At 30.5% G+C, this 19,580-nt stretch overlaps 2 protein-coding genes across 2 annotated transcripts; both read left to right on the top strand.

Annotated features, from left to right (window-relative positions):
- Window positions 1-9,771: 9,771 nt before the first annotated feature.
- On the top strand, window positions 9,772-14,979 carry LOC140871533 (boron transporter 4-like). The gene is made up of 14 exons (XM_073274073.1): window positions 9,772-9,983; window positions 11,123-11,249; window positions 11,333-11,415; window positions 11,492-11,678; window positions 11,791-11,929; window positions 12,002-12,167; window positions 12,241-12,407; window positions 12,558-12,731; window positions 12,841-12,936; window positions 13,038-13,154; window positions 13,278-13,597; window positions 13,891-14,170; window positions 14,287-14,424; window positions 14,517-14,979. Exons 2-14 carry the CDS (start codon window positions 11,146-11,148, stop codon window positions 14,550-14,552), a joined length of 2,007 nt encoding a protein of 668 aa, XP_073130174.1. The 5' UTR covers window positions 9,772-9,983; window positions 11,123-11,145; the 3' UTR covers window positions 14,553-14,979.
- A 1,720-nt stretch (window positions 14,980-16,699) lies between these two features.
- LOC140872184 (uncharacterized) lies at window positions 16,700-17,754 on the top strand. The gene has a single exon (XM_073274972.1). The coding sequence runs from the start codon at window positions 16,944-16,946 to the stop codon at window positions 17,685-17,687; it is 744 nt and encodes a 247-aa protein (XP_073131073.1). The 5' UTR covers window positions 16,700-16,943; the 3' UTR covers window positions 17,688-17,754.
- The last annotated feature ends 1,826 nt before the right edge of the window (window positions 17,755-19,580 follow it).

Genomic DNA, 19,580 nt, shown 5'->3' with positions numbered 1-19,580 from the left:
TGTATATTGATTCTTTCACAGAGAAATGAAAAACGGATGGTAAATTGGGGGAAAAAAAGTGAGAAAGAAAAATTCAAAATATAAAAAAAATAAAATAATTGCGTAATAATTTAAATTAATGTTTAGAATGCATTATCTATATTACATTTATTTTCCATAACTCAATAGTTACAAAATAAATAATCAACACATAAGATAAGAAATTACAAAATAAATATTTAATTTAATTAATTTATCTCACTTATTAACAAATACAAAATAAATAATATTGCTGGAAGGCATACATACATGAGTTAAAAAATAAAACGAATTCATGATACGAAACAAATCATAATTGCTCAAGATTAATCAAGAAAACAATAGAAAACACTAGCTGTAATAATTGCATAGGTTTCAATATCAATAGTGTGACAATGTAAAATTAAATTAAATACTATATTTATAAGCTTACATGAGTTATTGATAATGTCTTATTCTAACTGTTAATATAGATATAAAATAATGATGACCATAAATGATAAAAATATTAAAACTCAGGGGTTATATTGTTCGAAAATATTGTAAATTTTTTTTATTAGTTGCAATGTTAAAGATTATATTGATTTCATAACTAAACATGTAATAGTTTTTTTTTCAAATATTATATATATATATTACCAATTATTATAAAATATACTTTATCTAAAGAACGACAACACTTCAATAAAGGGATGATAATGGACTGGGTCTAAACTTAACCTTGTATTAAACCCGTCCCAGAGAGACGAGTTTAGACTCGCCCAAACATGTTCACAAACAGGTTCGAGTGGGTCTTCGCGTTTGGCCAGACCCACCATAGAAATTGCTATTAATAAATATTATAAAAATATTGATTTTTTCATAGAGAAAAAATAATACATGATAAATGGAAAAAAAATCGTGAAATAGATAAAAATTCAACATATAGAGGAAAAAAATATTTATTAATAATTTAACTTAAGGTTTAGAATGCATTATATATGTTATTATTAGGGAAAATTATTTTTTTGGTTCTTTATGTTTGTCACTTTGCGATTTCAGTCCTTTATATTTTTATATTTCAGTTTTAGTCCGCTATCTTTATTTTTTTGGCAATTTAGTCCTTTTGCCGACGTGTCGCTGACGTGACACCAATTCAGTGCTGATGTGGATTTGACGTATGCAGTGCCACGTAAGCATTTTCGAATGGAAAAGACCGAAATAGACAAAAATGGAACATGTCAAACTAAAACTTAAATATGAAAACATAGAGGACCAAAATCGCAAAGTGACAAATATACATGACCAAATTTGCAGTTTTTCCGTTATTATTATTATTATTATTACATAAATCAATACTCGTAAAACAAGTAATTAACACATAAATTAGAACATTACAAAATGAATATTTTATTTAATTTGATTAAAATATCTCACTTATTAGCAAATACATAATATATCATATCGATTCAGAGCACACATACATAAGAAAGAAAATAAAACAAATTCATGGTACCAAACATTTCATACTTGCTCATTTTAATCAACCAAATGATGGAAACTCGAGTTAATAATTGATTCTTTCATAGAGAAATAAAAAAATGGATGATAAATGAAAAAAAAAAAGCGAGAAAGAAAAATTCAAAATATAAAAGAAAAAATAATTGCGTAATAATTTAAATTAAGGTTTAGAATGCATTATCTATATTACATTTGTTTTTCATAAATTAATAGTCACAAAATAAATAATTAACACAAAAGATAAGAAATTACAAAATAAATATTTAATTTAATTAACTTATCTCACTTATTAACAAATACAAAATAAATAATATTTCTTGAAAGCATACATACATGAGTGAGAAAATAAGACGAATTCATGATACGAAACAAACCATAATTGCTCAAGATTAATCAAGAAAACAATATAAAACATTAGCTGTAATAATTGCATAGGTTTCAATATCAATATTGTGACAATGTAAAACTATATTAAATACTATATTTATAAGCTAACATGAGTTATTGATAATGTCTTATTCTAACTGTTAATGTAGATATAAAATAATGATGACCATAAATGATAAAAATATTGAAACTCGGGGGTTATATTGTTCGAAAATATTGTAAATTTTTTTATGAGTTGCAATGTTAAAGATTATATTGATTTCATAACTAAATATGTAATAGTTTTTATTTCAAATATTATATATATTACCAATTATTATAAAATATAATTTATTTAAAGAACGACAACACTTTAATAAAGAGATGATAATGGATCGGGTCTAAACTTAGTCTTGTATTAAACCCGCCCTGGAGAGACGAGTTTAGACTCGCTCAAACGTGTTCACAAATAGGTCCGGGTGGGTCTTCGCATTTGGTCAGACCCACCATAAAAATTGCTATTAAGAAAGATGATAAGAATATTGAATTTTTCATAGAGAAAATATAATGCATGATAAATGGAAAAAAAATCGTGAAAGAGATAAAAATTCAACATATAAAGGAAAAAATATTTATTAATAATTTAAATTAAGGTTTAGAATGCATTATATATGTTGTTGTTGTTGTTGTTGTTATTATTATTATTATTATTATTATTATTATTATTATTACATAAATCAATAATCGTAAAACAAGTAATTAACACATAAATTAGAACATTACAAAATAAATATTTTATTTAATTTGATTAACATATCTCACTTATTAGAAAATACATAATAAATCATATCGATTCGGAGCATGCATACATAAGAAATAAAATAAAACAAATGCATGATACCAAACATGTCATACTTGCTCAATATTAATCAACCAAATGATGAAAACTCGAGTTAATAATTGCATAAGAATTAATATCAATATTGTGCTAAAATAAAACTATATTAAACATTATATCCATAGACTAACATGAGTTATTGATAATGTATTATTTTAAACTGTTAATATATATAGCTATAGAATAACGATGACTGTAAGTGATGAACATTAAAACTGTAAGCTTTTTGTAAAGTGACAAGCGATCGGTCATACAATTGGTATCGGAGCTAGGGTCATGAGTTCGATTTTCATTGATTACAAAGAATTCAATGAAGATTGTTGAGTACAATAATTTTCCTTGCTGGGTAAAACAATCGAACCATGACGCTTGGCTGCTTACTGTTTAAAAGATTTGAGTTGCACTATTACCGTCAGTTATAGCTTTTGGTAAAACAGCAAGCGCTCGGTCCTATATATTATTACAAATTATTAATAACATCTTCTTTATTTATAGGACAACATCACTACAATATACTACAAGATTTTAGAGACACTAAATAAAAAAGAATGTACATTTATTCTCAAAATGGATAAAATGATTGAAATACAAGACGAAATGTTAACATTTTAAATCAAAAACATTCAAAATTCGAGCAAAAATTTAGCAACAAAAATTATTGCAATAGTAGATTTCGAACAACTTAGCATGAAATTAAAAATATAAAAAACGTCCAATAACACATTGATTATTAACGATATTGACTTACAAGTAATAGAAGATAATAACACAAGAATGGAGGTTGGAGACAATAAAATTATTTATACCATTGCAAAGAATTATTTCAGCATAATCCAACAAAAGAATCAAAGAATAAATATATGAAAATAAAAATAATTGATAGAGAAAAATCACAAGAATTATTAACGAAGATTATGAGAGAATTATTATTTTTAAAAAATAAATAATGAATGACAAATGAAAAAATCGTGAAAGAATAGGAAAATGGTTATGTAAAGAAAGAAAAAATATTGTAATTTAATTTAAAGTTTAGAATGCATTATATGCATTATTATTATTTTCTCAAAATCAGTAGTGGTAAAATAATTTTTCAACACTATGTATTATTTATTATATTTTTTTCTTAAATTTTATTTATTAAATATGTCATGACATCAAATTATATATTTTCCTCAACGTCTAATTTATACAAAATTATAGTATTTGTTAGAACTATTATTTGCAACAACGTCTATAAATTCAATTAGATTTGTAACAAATAAAATCTTTAAACAAAGATTCTTCGCACTCATTTGTAATACATGTTGTAAATATCATATTACATTGAATTTAATATTTAATAAAATATCATAAAAATTATTAACTAACTGCATGTTTATCTCTTCTCATCTCAACTCTTTATTTAACAACGTTTATCGATAATAAAAAGTGTTTCCACGTACAACGCACGTGACTTTTACTAGTGTATATAAAAATACGTAAAAATTTAGAAAACAATATTAAAAATATAATTCATAAGCTATCGTTATTTTTTATTTTTTATTTTTTATAAAGGAAGTTATCGCTACTTTTGTTTTTCAATTTTCGGTTTCTTTTTACCGATTGTTACTTTTTTAATTTTAATGTATTTCTTATTTAAATTTTTTCCAACCAAGTAATATTTCATTCTCATTTTTTAATATCTTATTCCATGATGATATTTTTATTATAAATTTAAAAAATTTAAATTTACAAGTAAAAACATTTATATTTTAAAACAAAAATAAATTTTTTAAAAAATAGTTAATATATTTGTTTGCATATATTTTTCACAATAGAAAAAATATTAGACATTTTGTAAAAACAAATTAAAATAATATAAAATAAAATAAAAAAATAATTTTAAATTTATTTAAAGTCGTAATTTATTCCAAATTTTTTTAATACCCCAATAGTAGTTTAAAGTATTTCTGAAAATAATTATTAATAATTTGTAAAACCTGTTAAAGAAATGGGTGGAATAGGGTCGGGACCGTCCCATGACCCTCCAACCCAATTTCCGTCCCAAAAAGAATCAAATTTTTTTTTATCCCGATACCGTACTCGACACATTTCGGGATCCCATCGGGTAGGGAGAGAAAATCCCGAAACTTTTTTTTATTTTCAAGATTTCGTACAAAAAACAAAAAAAAATGTTATTATTTTATAAAAATATTATTTAGAAATTTATATTTCTAATTAAAAAATAAATATTCAACTTAAAGCATATAATATTAACATATTTCGGATAATGATTCAAGGTTTTTTCAAGAGAAGAACATGTGCATCGGATAATTATTAATAAAATATTCAAACACAAATTCTAGATAAATTTTGTTAAATATATTGTCAAATTGCATATCTTATTCTACATATTTGTTCTAATTAGATAGTTATAAATATGAATTGATTAAATTATTAATTTATTTTTAAAAAAAATATACAAAAATAAAATGTTATTTCGTGATCTACTATTCGATAGTTTCAACAATAAAAAATTATGTGAATTAAGTCCACAATTAATTGTTAATGGGTGAAAACACAATAATATTTAGTTCAATCTATTAAAAAAATTATTAATAAAATATATTATGATATTATCGGGACGGATCGGGAATCCCGTTGGAATAAGGTTTTATTCCCGATCCCTCTCCCGATATTAGTCGGGACGGAAAAAATCTCCAAAATTCGGGTCAAAAAAATGTCGGATTGAGATTTTTTCGGGATGAGAATGAGATGTGATTCGGGAAGAGTCGGGATTTCGAGAATTTTTGCAACCCTAGATAAAAATTTGAGATAAAACATGAAAAATATTATGTAATATTAAATTAGTTTTTTTTCTCTTCATGTTTTTATGTATACATGACAGAAAATTATCGTAAATAATTTAAAATTGTTAATTCATAAACGTGCATGGAACATATATTACATTTAAGTAGTGTTTGCAACCTCTAAAAATAAACTTAACAAAAAAAACAATAATCATTTATTTTTAGAGATTGCAAACACTACTTTAACTTTTAGAAATTAATCGATTTCATCATTAATATATATACTTGAAATAGAATAATGAAGAAAAGGATAACATTGTCAATTTATGCTATAAAACTTAAAAATTGAGTGCATTTAACACAAAATGAAGTGTAAATTAATATTAAAATGGAGTGTAAATATCGAAGACATGCTAAAAAGGGACAAGGTTCTAGACTCTCCAGATTCGGCATATGGCGGTCATTAATTGATTTATTTGTATGGACGAAGGAAAATCTAAACAGACATGATTTTGAAGTGTTTCGATGCGGTATTGGGCAACTTGGAGCGAGAGGCTTAGCTTGGTGCATAAAACAAAGGGGCACTCGGTTGGTTTGAGTGCTGATTAGAGTAAAACAAAGGGGCACTCGGTGAATTGTCTAAGATTGGACGTAAACTTATAACGACGCAACTAATAGCTATGTCATCGGAGGTGTGATTAGGGACCATGAAGACCATCCCATATTGGCATTTGGCCGAAAACTGGAGAAGTCTCACTCCGTTTTGGCTGCGGAACTTCGTGTTATTGAATGTGGGTTAAGGATTGCTCAAGAACCTGGTATTCAGGTGCATTAATTTACTTCTGATTCTCTTTTAGCAGTGTAAGTAGTCACTCGTCTGGAAGAGGATCTCAGCTATGTAGGCTCTATTGCAACAGACATTCGGCACTTATTGGCCGAGTCACAGAGCCACATCACTATTATGCATATTTGAAGGTCGGCCAATGTTGTCGCTCACTCGATAGCTGTTTTTGTTATTTCTTTCTCGTCCAAATTTGTTTAGGAGCCGGGAAATTTTATTTTATGATTGACTGATCTTGTAATAAAAGATTTCGCTATTACTCAGTAAAATTACAAAAGTTTCACCGCAAAAAAATATTACTTTAGTTATTTTATTGGATGGAAAAAATACCCTTCTTTTTAATTTAACACAAATATAAATTATTTTAAGAATGAACCTATTTTATCAAGAATAAGTCTTTTATGAGAAGATCTCACATATCTATATCTATGATATAGGTTGATTTGATCATATTTACCATGAAAAATAATCATTTTGACTTAAAAAAAAAAAAAATTTCATGGATTGAATATTTTCGGAGATCCATCTATAAAATTAACCCGTAAAAAAATCTCAAAAAAGTTTTTGTGTTTTACAAAACAATTTGTTAATCATAATTAATAACTTAATTATATTTCACTCGTAAAAATACTCAATAACTTAAATATTTTTAAAGGGGTATTTGCACCAAATACCCCTGTAAAATATTGAAAATACACACACTTCACCATGTGAAATTTTAATAGGCATCTCTAACTCCGACCTTTTATAAAATTAGCACACGTGCCTCTTCATATGAGTGATTGGTTGAGCAGACGTCACTTATGCGACATTTGATCCCTTGAAAATATTTTTTTTTATCTATTCAACACATAATACACAATTTTTCTTAAAATTCAATTATAAAATATTTATTAAATATTTTTTCATTTTATTAATTATTAATTTTTTATATTATTAATTTTTCCGAAATTATTTAGATATTATAAACAAAATTAATTTAATACATTAAATAATATTTCTAATTAAGTTTATTTATACAATTATTTTAATTAATTTAAGTATTAAATTTTATTTCAAAAATAATTGAACCCATCACTTAATTTAATATAATGATAAAATTTACTATTAAAATATATTTTTCGTATAACTAATATTAAGATAAAATAACTAATACTTTTCATAGCTATTTAATTAAAATTATATTAATTTATTCAATTAAATATAGAATTATAAACAAAAATAATTTAATTATTTATTTAAATGAGGTAATTTTCTATATTTTATATCTCTTCAGCCCATGATATATAATTTTTTAAGATCTAATTATAAAATATTTATTAAACATTTTCATTTTATTGTTTTACTATTTACTGTAAATTGTGCAAAGCATCTCCCCGAAAAAATTAGATTTTGGTTCAATACTATGTAGTCATAAATCGAAAAAGTAATATGCATAAATTTATCATTTTGGTTCAATATTTTGGTACTTTTAGGTATTTAAATACTTGTTGAATGCATGTTTAATGGAGAAGTTAGAAACACGAAGTAAATTCAATAAAACAATTATAGCAAGATAAAGTAATGATATCTTTTGTAGAAACAAATTAATTAAGAATACTAAATTTAAAATAAAAAAAAATTAATAAAATGAAAAATATTTTATAAATATTTTATAATTGGATCTTAATAAAAATTGTGTATTATGAGTTGAATAAATTTAAAAATTATACTCTAAAGAGATCAAATATGTGTTTTTAATATTTCAAAGGGGTATTTGATGAAGAAAAAAAAACGTCAAAATGTTGCCCGAACGCATGAGTGACGAGTGCTCAACCAATCACTCATATGATGGGGTACGTGTGCTAACTTTTTAAAAGTCAAAATTTGAGATGCTTATTAAGGGGGGTGTATTCAATCCGGAGAATTATTGACTTTTATGGATTTTAGAAGTTTAGAGGTATTCAATCATGACTTTTATATACTCTATAGAAGTCTAGTGGTATTCAAAATAAACTTTTATAGAGTTTTAAAAGTCAAGTGTTATTCAACCTGAACTTTTAAAAATTCTATAAAAGTCTAGTGTTATTCAAAATGTCAATTAACTTTTAAATACTCCATGAAAATCATGGACATACAAACATTAATGCTTAAGGTACAACTATATTTTATAAAAAAAAGTCTTTGGTATAACCCAAGGATTTGGATGGATTTCTAAAATAATAAAACTCATAATTTCCTTTTCTTTCTCACATTTCTTCACTCACTATCTCACTCCTCTCTATCTCACTCTCTCTCATATTCAAAATGAATCTCCTCTCTATCTCACTATCTCCCATATTCAAAATGAATTATATATTTGTTCTTTTTTCTAAAATAAAAATAAAAAATATTATTTAAATATTTGAAATTTTCAAAATATTTTGTGCTTTTTAAATTATGATTTATACCAATAATTATAATATTTAATGATAATAATATATTATTCAAAAAATTATAATATGATTTAATTTAAATATTTGATTAGTTGATAACATACACGATAAAAAATAAAAATTGACAAATAATTTTTTATGATATAATTTATAAAATAATTTATAGTTTATCATATGTTTTTTTTTAAAAAAAAAACTTTACACAATCGTAATTTTTTTAGTTTATAATTTTGTTACGTTTATATATATATATATATTTAAAATAAATGAAATTCATTTTCATCAATAAATTAAAAAAATATTTCAAATAAATTTATTATTTATGTCAAATAATTATTATTTCAAAGGAAAAAAAAAGAAAAATAATAAGATATATTAAAGATACAAATTCATGTAATTGTATGAAAAATTTACAAATCTCTATAAAAGTCCTTCAAAAGTCTACAAAGAATCCATGCAAATCTGTTTGTAAATCCGTGAAATTCTATAAAAGTTAATAAAAATCTATCAACTCCACAAAAGTCTATCATTTTAAAAAGTCAATGAAAGTCATTAAAACTCTGGATTGAATACACCCTTATAAAATTCCACAGAGATGAAATGTATATTTTAAATATTTGACGGAAATATTTGGTATAAATAACTCTAATTTTAAAATAATTAATTATGCTAAAGAATCCGTGCACATGAATTATGGCGTGCAAGCTTGCAAGTATATATTTGGCAAGATGGATATTATGGTTTATGACAGGAAATCCATGGGATACGTGATCTCCGGATTTCTATTTATGAAACAACCTCCTCCTATTACAAAGCTTCATGCACTCTCCTCTTTCTCTTCCTCTTCCTCTCTCCCTAAACCAAGAAATTCTCCATTGTCATAAATATATTGGCAAAGAGAGAAAATAGGAGAATAAATTAGATCGAAAGAAAACAAAGCAAACACAACAAAAAGACAAAGGTGGAGAGTTTTCATCTTTTCCATTTACATATTTCTTTACCCACCCTTTCTCCGGCGGCATTTTGCCTGCCGGGAAACTCAACACAATCATCCCATTTTTCTTGAGCTTTGCTCAATCTTTTGTGTAAAGGTTCAACCACCCGAATTCGCTCCGTTTTTTTATTGGCCCGTCGCGGTTTTTTCTTCATTGATGCAAGGTTCAATCTTTTTTTTTTTTTAACGTCTTTGTTTTGTTTTTGTTTTGTTTTGCCTCGTGTGACCAAGTTGTGAATCTTATATATGTTTTAGAGGGTTGTTGTCTTTGTCGGACATTTTGCGTTAATGTGCGTCGTACGTGTTGCATTGACTGAATCTTGTGTGTTTTTTTTTGTGTGGAGACAATGCAGCAATGGAAAGATAATTCATGGCCATGGGAGTTACTCTAGATTATGTTTTTGGATTTTGTGACTTTTGTTTTGCTTCTCCTAGATCAAGATTTGATTATCCTTTCATAGAATTTTCTCTTTAATGTTAAAATAGTTTCATTTGTTTGGTATATCTAGTAAAAACCATGTGTATATATATATTTTTTATTATTTTTTTGCATCAGCCATTGGCATGAAAGAGATTAAATGTAAACTATATATTCATCGAAACTATGGGGTTTAGGAACAATGGAACATGGTTAAAAATGTTCTTGATGAACCTATAATCTTGGGATGTTGTGTCTCAATGAAATGTGTGTGTGATGTTATTTATTTTCTTGAAAAGTCGTTCGTTCCAGTTTTTGATTCAAATAACCATGCGCATATTTATTCATTTTCTTTTTAGAATTCTGTACTAATATTTTCTACCACGTTATTTGTATGCATGACTGTCATTATTCTTCAATCCAACTTGGTTTTGAGTAGGAATAGTTTGTTGGCATCTTAAAAAGTGTGAGCTAAGCAGGGTTTCATGTGCATTGTTGGCTATTTCATTCACCCTTTAGTCGAATCTTCTTTCTAGTTGCGACGAGGGAATTTGTTCACATGATTCAATCTCTTGCTTCGATATTAATACATGATCATGTATCGGTTAGAATCCACAGGACTTCTGTTGGTGAATGATTCACATAAATTTTATGTTTCTCCATGCTCCATTCATGCCATCGAATTAGTACCATCCGGTTTGCGCATTCTGTTACACCAGCTTTTAATATAGTATCAAAAGGGCTCTTGCACTGCATGATTCTTTTACAAGAATATCATCATCCAAATTAAAAGATTGTCACGGCTTTTGTGCTGTAGTGTTTACAGGATGTCCAAAGCCGGTTTTATTTATTACAGAGACTGAAGCGATATCTTTTACTTGTCCAGTTTCCTGACTGCATATACACAATGGATCATCTAAAGACTCCATTCAAGGGAGTCGCAAATGATATTAGAGGAAGGTTGGCATGCTACAAAAAGGACTGGATTGATACATGTGGTTCGGGTGCGAGGTGAAAATCTTGATATGAGTGTATTGGATTTGTAGAAAGTGAGTGTTACATGGTTGTCTAATTCGTGTCCATCGATCACTCAGGATTCTGGCTCCAACGGCGTATATTTTCTTTGCCTCCGCTCTACCTGTAATAGCCTTTGGGGAGCAGTTGAGTAGGGAAACAGGTCAGCCTTAATCTTTTCTAGTTCATTGAATTGAAAACTCATATGATTTGACAAACTTTTTTTGACTGTGTAATAGATGGAAGCTTGAGTCCTAATGAGACTCTCGCTTCTACTGCTATCTGCGGCGTCATCCACGCGATTTTTGGTGGACAACCATTGTTGATTTTAGGAGTTGCAGAACCAACCATTATAATGTACACTTATTTGTACAATTTTGCCAAGAACAGCATTGGGAGGGAGCTGTACTTAGCCTGGGCCGCATGGTATTCTAGATGAACTAGTCTTTTTGCGGGATTACGTCTCTGCTTTGCTAGAGTTTATCAAGAAAATTGATATTGTGTGCAATTTTTTCACTTGATTTGCTTTTCAAAACAGGGTCTGTGTCTGGACAGCTTTGCTCCTCTTTCTCCTTGCTATATTCAATGCTTGCTCTATAATTACGCGATTTACGAGGGTGGCTGGTGAACTTTTTGGCATGTTGATCACTGTTTTATTCATCCAAGAGGCCATCAAGGTACTAGCAGTCTTGGCAAGTGTGGCAATGATAGGATAACTATGAATATAATTCATCACATTTGAATTGCAGGGTATCGTGAGTGAATTTTTCATCCCAAAAGGCGAAAATTCTTCTCAAGAAAACTACCAATTCCAATGGCTCTACGCCAATGGTTTGCTAGGGATTATTTTTTCTTTTGGCCTACTTATAACTGCCCTGATGAGTAGAAAAGCTCGGTCCTGGCGTTACGGTACAGGTATGTGAATTGTGAAGAGAAATGAGTGATGGCTTATTTTCCTGCTCAAAGTCTCACGTTTCGATATGCACAGGCTGGTTTCGGAGTTTTATTGCAGATTATGGGGTTCCATTGATGGTAGTGGCGTGGACTTTATTATCTTATAGCGTACCCCGGGAAGTCCCCTCTGGAGTTCCAAGGAGACTCTTTTGTCCTCTTCCCTGGGAATCCAAATCACTGTATCACTGGACAGTCGCTAAGGTATTTAATGAAAATGATATCTTTTCGCGCTATTCTCCATATGTTCAAAATCCCATTATTCATCCAGAATGAGGTTCAAATTTGCTATCTTGCCTAGAAAATATTCTAGAATCCTCAAGAATCTTTTATCCTTTATATGCACCATATCAGGACATGGGGAAGATTCCTGTGGGATATATTTTAGCTGCCTTGATACCAGCTGTGATGATTGCTGGTCTATACTTTTTCGATCACAGTGTAGCTTCACAGATGGCTCAACAGAAGGAATTCAACCTCAAGAATCCGTCTGCCTACCATTATGATATCCTTTTACTAGGAGTCATGGTATATAATTTAAGCCATTGATCAATAAATTATGTTCTTACAATGTTAACCATGCTATCAATTACGTGGTCTCCGGGCTAAGGACTCAGAGCGTTTCTTGTGATCCTAGACATTGATTTGCGGTTTGCTTGGACTTCCTCCTTCAAATGGCGTCCTCCCTCAATCGCCTATGCATACCAGGAGTCTTGCTGTTCTCAAGAAACAGGTGTGAGATGTGATCTTTAAGAAAGTGAACTGTCAGATGTTAGCATGTCTAAGTAGACTGTTTGGTTGTATTTTTAAGAAACGATATTCGTTGATTTTCAGTTGATTCGGAAGAAAATGGTGAAGAGTGTAAAAGAGTGCATGAAACAGCAGGCAACCCAGTCAGAGATCTACGGTCGACTGGAGACTGTTTTCATTGAAATGGATAGTGCTCCTTGTGTAAGTTTGCACTGTGCTCTCTACCGAGACATTTACGAAATTTAACCACCTGAAACTTTGATCAGCGTGCACCCTTATTAAAAATTTGTATGATGATCCAGTTACTTTGATATTATGCTGCAGCAGAATACTGTAGATAAAGAATTGGCAAACTTGAAGAATGCTGTCATGCAACATGATGATGAAGGAGATGACAACGGTAAATTTGATCCGGGAAAGTGTATTGATCTTCATCTCCCTGTTCGAGTAAACGAGCAAAGAGTCAGCAACTTGCTGCAGTCAATGCTCGTAGGATTTGCTGTATGTATTATGCCTGTGATCAAGATGATACCTACCTCTGTTCTATGGGGATATTTTGCCTACATGGCTATTGATAGCCTTCCTGGAAATCAATTTTGGGAGAGAATCCAGCTTCTCTTTGTTCCCCCAGGGCGACGTTTCAAGTAAGAGTTATAACAGATTCTTGTGAGAATTTCATTCCATATTTATCTCTAGATATTTTCACATCTGTGTAGTGGTGATTATGGTATTTGAAATCAAGAGATATTAATTTATAGAGTTTTTTTGGCAATGAGCATTGAGTCTTTATTGCGGGTTGGCATTTATGGCAGCAAGTACAAACCTTCACTATGTTGGCACCTCATCAAAATTCTTGTGTCTGTCCCCATATTTTCTTGAAAATGTGGATTACCCTTGATTGTTTTGACAGACATATTTGTGATTCTTTCTTTTCTAGAATCATTGAAGGGTTCCATGCTTCATATGTGGAGTCGGTACCGTTCAAGTACATCTTCATGTTTACGCTCTTTCAGTTCGCTTATCTCTTGACGTGCTTTGGGATAACATGGATCCCGATTGCTGGGATTTTGTTTCCACTTCCGTTCTTCCTTCTGATAAGTATACGAGAACACGTTCTCCCCAAGGTGTTTCCACCTGGATATCTCCAAGAACTAGATGCAGCAGAATATGATGAAATTATTGGTCATTCATTTAGAGCAAGAAGTCTATCTCTCGGGGTATGTCTTTCTTTTCTTTGGGAAGTTCGTTGACTGTTTATCCAACATTTCAGAGTTGGGACTAGTGTGAGTACTCAAAATATGGTAAAAAAAAATCTTGATTAACATAAATACAGGATAGAGAATCACCCGATACAGACGAAGAAGCAGATGTTTGTCCTGATTTATCCTCTGCTGAGATATTGGATGAAATGACGACGCATAGAGGTGAGCTGAAGCATCGGTCCGTGAGCTTAAACGGCAGACAGTTACAGGTCAGTAACTTGCAAAAACGACCCCATGTCGATCGACTGAAAAAGCAAGCATCAAATCATAAAATTCATGTGTTTTCAACCTGATATTCCAGGTTTTTCCAGAAGAAAATTCTCCAGGGACGTTATGACAACGCTCACTCGTGCCAAACTACACGATACCCGTTTAAAGTTTTCTCAAGAAAATTATTTAACTTTGCGCGAACTGTCAGATGAATATAGCATAGGAAGTGCACATTAAAGACATGGAAAAAGAGGGTGGTGAAATGGAAGATTTGGTGAAAAAGGCAGTTAGGAAAACTGGATTGAGTGTTGTACTTCTTTTCTTGAGAAGGCATGCTGTAGTTTGCAAAGAATGTGATCTTTGTGAATTGGAGTAGAAATGAAGGAATGTGACTGGCAAAGATTTTTTAGACATTTTTTTTGTCTTTATTGCTTCAGAATTTAGTACTGGAACTTCCTAACTATTAATCAGTTTTTGTTAGAAGAAAAAATAGTCGATTGTTTTTCCCGCAAGTACTTGGAACTTAACTTACACTGTGTGACATTGAACTTCACTTGTTGGCACAAATTTGATTAATTTGGTTTGACTCAAGTCCTTTTTATCTCCAATTGTGAATATGGTCCCATACTTCATAGATGTTGCATGATAATGGACTCTATGTTTATATGCTAATTTTAGCACTTTATTGAGTGTTTTGATTAGCGGGTTCAAGAATTCAATATTTGACTTAAGCAAAGACAGTCAAGTATATAATTGTGGGGAAAATGATATTAACCATGCATACATGAATTTGGTGATTTTTATGCTCATATGTATACGTGCTTAACGAGAATGCTAATTGTTTTTCTATATATGGTTATTGTTTAATAATTAAAATTATTTTACTTTAGATTATTGAAGTTAACCTTATATTGTCTTTAACAAATTGATCATAGTTCAATTCTTTTAAAAAAATTTCTAAACTAAAAGTTGGAACAATTTGCCGTGATGGGAGTAAAACGGTCAAAACTGATTAATGGAATGAGTTAACCCGTAACTTGCCACAACTCACTATTTATTGGGGGTGGGCCGACTTGCCATTTAGACAAATTAAGAAATGGAGATTGAGAATTTTTCAACCCAACTATTTGGCAGGACAAGACTAGCCAACTCAATAAACAAAGAGGGTGTCAAATAAGTGGTTGATTCTATGCTACATCGGGTGAAACACTTCCTAATTTTTTTGAGATGTTCGCGCGAACATCTTCCTAAATGACAAAAAATATCATGCTAAATGACAAAAAAGTACAGGCGGGGTCCACATGATTTTTTTTCAGCAAGATGTTCGCGCGAACATCTGAATAAAAAACACAAAAGAAATGTATTTCATCCGATATAGCATAGAATCACCCCAAATAAGTGGTGATCGGAGAGTGGCGACCTCCCATCAACTCCTCTGACCTCTCAACTTCTTCCCATTGCCTTTATTTCATGACAAAATATTGTCGTTTTTTTTTAGAAGAAAAAATATTGATTTTTAAAAAATAATTTTAACACTTTTTCCACCAATTAGTTTTAGTCAAAACTCTCAAAATCTCACTAATTATTAAATAAGTGTTTCTTTAATTTAATATTTCAATTTATATATATATAAAAGAAAGAAACTGCCAACTCACCCAATCCAATTGGGAAAAACACACACACACACACAATTGTTCAATAAAATTCTTTTATGATTATTATTATTTTTTTCACGGTTTTTTTTTTAAAATAAAAATAATGCAAATTTGTCCTTGATGGAATTTTCTGGCTTTATCTCAAACCTAGCTATTTTTAATTATATTAGAGGAGTCAAAATGAGTTAGCTTGTAATTCATTATTTGATAGATCGAGCTCCTATTTGAGAAGATTGAAAATTATCAACCAATATTTTATAAGGTTGGACGGGTTGACCTGTCGATATCAATCTATTTTGAGCTCCATGAAAAAATGTGTCAAAAACCCTAAACTATAAAACCTAAACTATATAAAATAGGTGAGTTTGGTTGATAATTTCTCAACCCACCAAATGGTGGTCCGACCTGCATCATCTTCCTATTTAAAATAGATGATTTGAGTTGAGTTGAGTTTTCGCAATCCACCTAAAATATAAAACGATCGTATGACTGACCTGTTTTGACACGGTCTGTACGTCTCTCACATTTCTCAAAAAGGGGGTTAGCGTTATATGACGCTTTGTTTAATGTCCCATCCGGGCTCTTTCTTTAATTTTGTATCCTTGAATAGGAAATAAAATACAAAGAAATGATGGGAGCCGATTGCGTGATAATCAAAGTGGGGTCCAAATTGAAGAAAATGGAGCACACGCCTTTGAAATACTATCACTAATTAAAGCCAATTTCTTGAGTTAGCCGTTGAGACTCTCTAGGCTGCCGCAGTGATAGCTCTTGAAACCTCCCAAATAAAATCATCGATTTCAACTCCAAATCAGTGGCCGCATCACACATTGCAAGTAATTTCAGTGTATCTGTGTCTGAAAATGGATGATTTTTTATCGGACAGTGACGATGAGAAAGCAGTGGAAGAGATTTTGGCCCAAGCAATGGATTTGTGTGTTGTTGAGCAGGTGGCAGCCATCAATTGTGCTGGTATGACTGATTCCGTCCTCCCTTCTCACCTGGAAACACGCTTCCGGAAGCTGAAAACTTTCCCATCATCCACCAAGAAATCTAGTGATTTTGACGGGTTTCAAGAGGCTTCGAGGAAGGATCAAGGCGTTGGAAAGAACGGCGAAAATGAGCCTTCCAATTGTTCGAAGAAATTACCTGCGGAAAAGAGCTGCTTATCTCCTTCGAAATCACCCGAGGATGGAATATTTTCGCCAATTAAGAGCAACCCTCGTACGAAAATGGGCAGAAAAGTATTAAAGTCCCAGTCTTCATCTTCTTTGGAGGACTTATCGAGTGGTTCTTTGTCTCCTCCTGTGAAGAAATCTGGTTGCTTTTTGTGTTCTCCGAAGAAGGTGCCGAGGAAGAAGAGTAAAGTGAAGAAGGGTTTGGATTCGGGGCTTGATTGGGAGAAGAATGATGAGTTTTTATCTGATCTGAGTAATTTCTCAGTGAAAAGTCAGAGGAAGATGATGAAGAAAGCTATGAAGGACGAAGAAGAGATTTGTAGAGAGGCTGAAAAAATAGTGAAGTGGGCAAAGCATGCTTCTGCGAGGATGGATGTTTCTGGCATTGAAGATGCATTAAGTGATGACGAAAACTCGAAATTTCACTAGTTTGTGTTCATGTCTTCTGCATATAACATGTTGGTAGCAAAGGAAAATCTGGGATTGGTTTGCTCTATATCTTCTTTATACAAGTTAAATGAATATCATACTATGAATATATTAAATTCTTGATACATGTGTGTCCCATCCAGACATAGATTGAGCCGTGTCCTGCACTTGAGTTTTTGAACTAAAAATGTCTACTTAAAACTCAGAAAGGAATCTTGATTCTCGATAGCTTAAGTTTAAATTCGCCTCGAATGCATAGGAGTCCGGATTTTTTCGAGCTCCAAAATGGAGCTTGAACCACGGCTTGCCTGGCTTAGTTGCTTCCTCACATTCGCAATGGTACTTGCTTTCGTGTTGGTTTTGTAAATTGAGACGCAGGGCAATGCTCTTATGCTAGATCCAACGGCCTCAAATATGTGAGGTGCAAACCATCGAGAAATGGATTTTCATACTTGATGTGGAGGTTGGTTGCTTAGTTATGTAATGTTGGTGAGTTTTTACATTTGAAGTATTTGGTTACTTTCAAATGAGCCATTTCTCGATTGTTTACTGTTGATAGCTTTAAATTTGGTGTCTACTGACTATTGAAATCCCTGTGTTGCACATTTAAGCAAGTTCATCGTTTGATATGTTTTCCAACCAATCCACATTGCCTTGATTTGATCATGGGGACATTGACAATCTTATTCTGATGGAATATTAAAGAAAATATAAAGTTGACTTGGAGCTGAATCGATGAACATACTAGGAAAACCATATATTTCAAACTCGGGCTCGACTCAAATCAATTTCGGGATCGACCTTGGCTCTGGTTATGATGGAACCCCAGTTCAAGCTTTGTGGAACAATTTCCTTCGTCTTTTTGTGAATGTTTCGAGTTTTTCTCTGCATCATAGCTTAGAGGAGACGGAGCCAAAGAGGCCTATTAAGAGGGTGTTTTATTATTAAAAAAAAAAAATTGTTTTTTAAAAATATCAGCACGGTCACTTTTTAATTTAGTCAAAGACTCAAAATCGTTACTAAGGATGTAAATGAGCCGAATAATTCGCGAGTTGTTCGGGTCTCGACTCGTTAAAAGCTCGTTTGAGCTCGTTTAATGAGGCTCGTTAGGAAAACGAACCAAACTCGAACTTTATAATATTCGGCTCGTTAGCTCGTGAACATGCTCATTAACAGGCTCGTTAGCTCGTGAACAGACTCGTTAACAAGCTCGTAACTCATTTTTTAGACAAAAAAATAATAGTATTGATATTTAATTTATAAATTTACACTTTACTTATAAAAAATATTGAAAAATCTATAAAAATTAATTTATTAGAATAAAATTACAAATTTTAATAATAATATTATATTTTTTTCAAATATATAATTTAGTTTTTAATTAATTTAATGAATATTTAAATTTATAGTTTAAATGTATTAAACTCGTTTAGACTCGATAAAAGCTCGAATAAGCTCGTGAGCCATGAATATATTCGTTAAATAAGGTCGGGTTCGGCTCGGTTATAAATGAACCGAGCTTGAACATTCAAAAGCTCGGCTCGGCTCGTTTACATCTCTAATCCTCACTGTCAATAATTCTTAAATATGTGTTTTTTTGAAATCAATTTTCTTAAAAAAAAAAAACTACAAGTCGATGACGGATACAACCATTAAATAAAAATTCTTTTACTATCAATATATATTTTCATAAAGTTTTGAAAAATAAAAATAAGGAAATTTCGCCGCCGCTAATAGAATTCCAGTTGAAGGTTCACTGATTCAAACCCCCAAAAAAGTAACGAAAACCAAATTAGGAACCCAACATTCCTTCAAGAAATTCATGTAATTTGCACATAAAGCTCAATGGAATGTAATAAAGTATATAATCAATTTCTCAATTAATTTTATGTT

The sequence above is a fragment of the Henckelia pumila genome, unplaced genomic scaffold (genome assembly GCF_033568475.1).
Source record: "Henckelia pumila isolate YLH828 unplaced genomic scaffold, ASM3356847v2 CTG_461:::fragment_3, whole genome shotgun sequence".
In the NCBI taxonomy this organism is placed as follows: Eukaryota; Viridiplantae; Streptophyta; class Magnoliopsida; order Lamiales; family Gesneriaceae; genus Henckelia; species Henckelia pumila.
The sequence above is the reverse complement of the archived record's forward strand: the minus strand, read 5'-3'. Positions and strand labels throughout refer to the sequence as shown.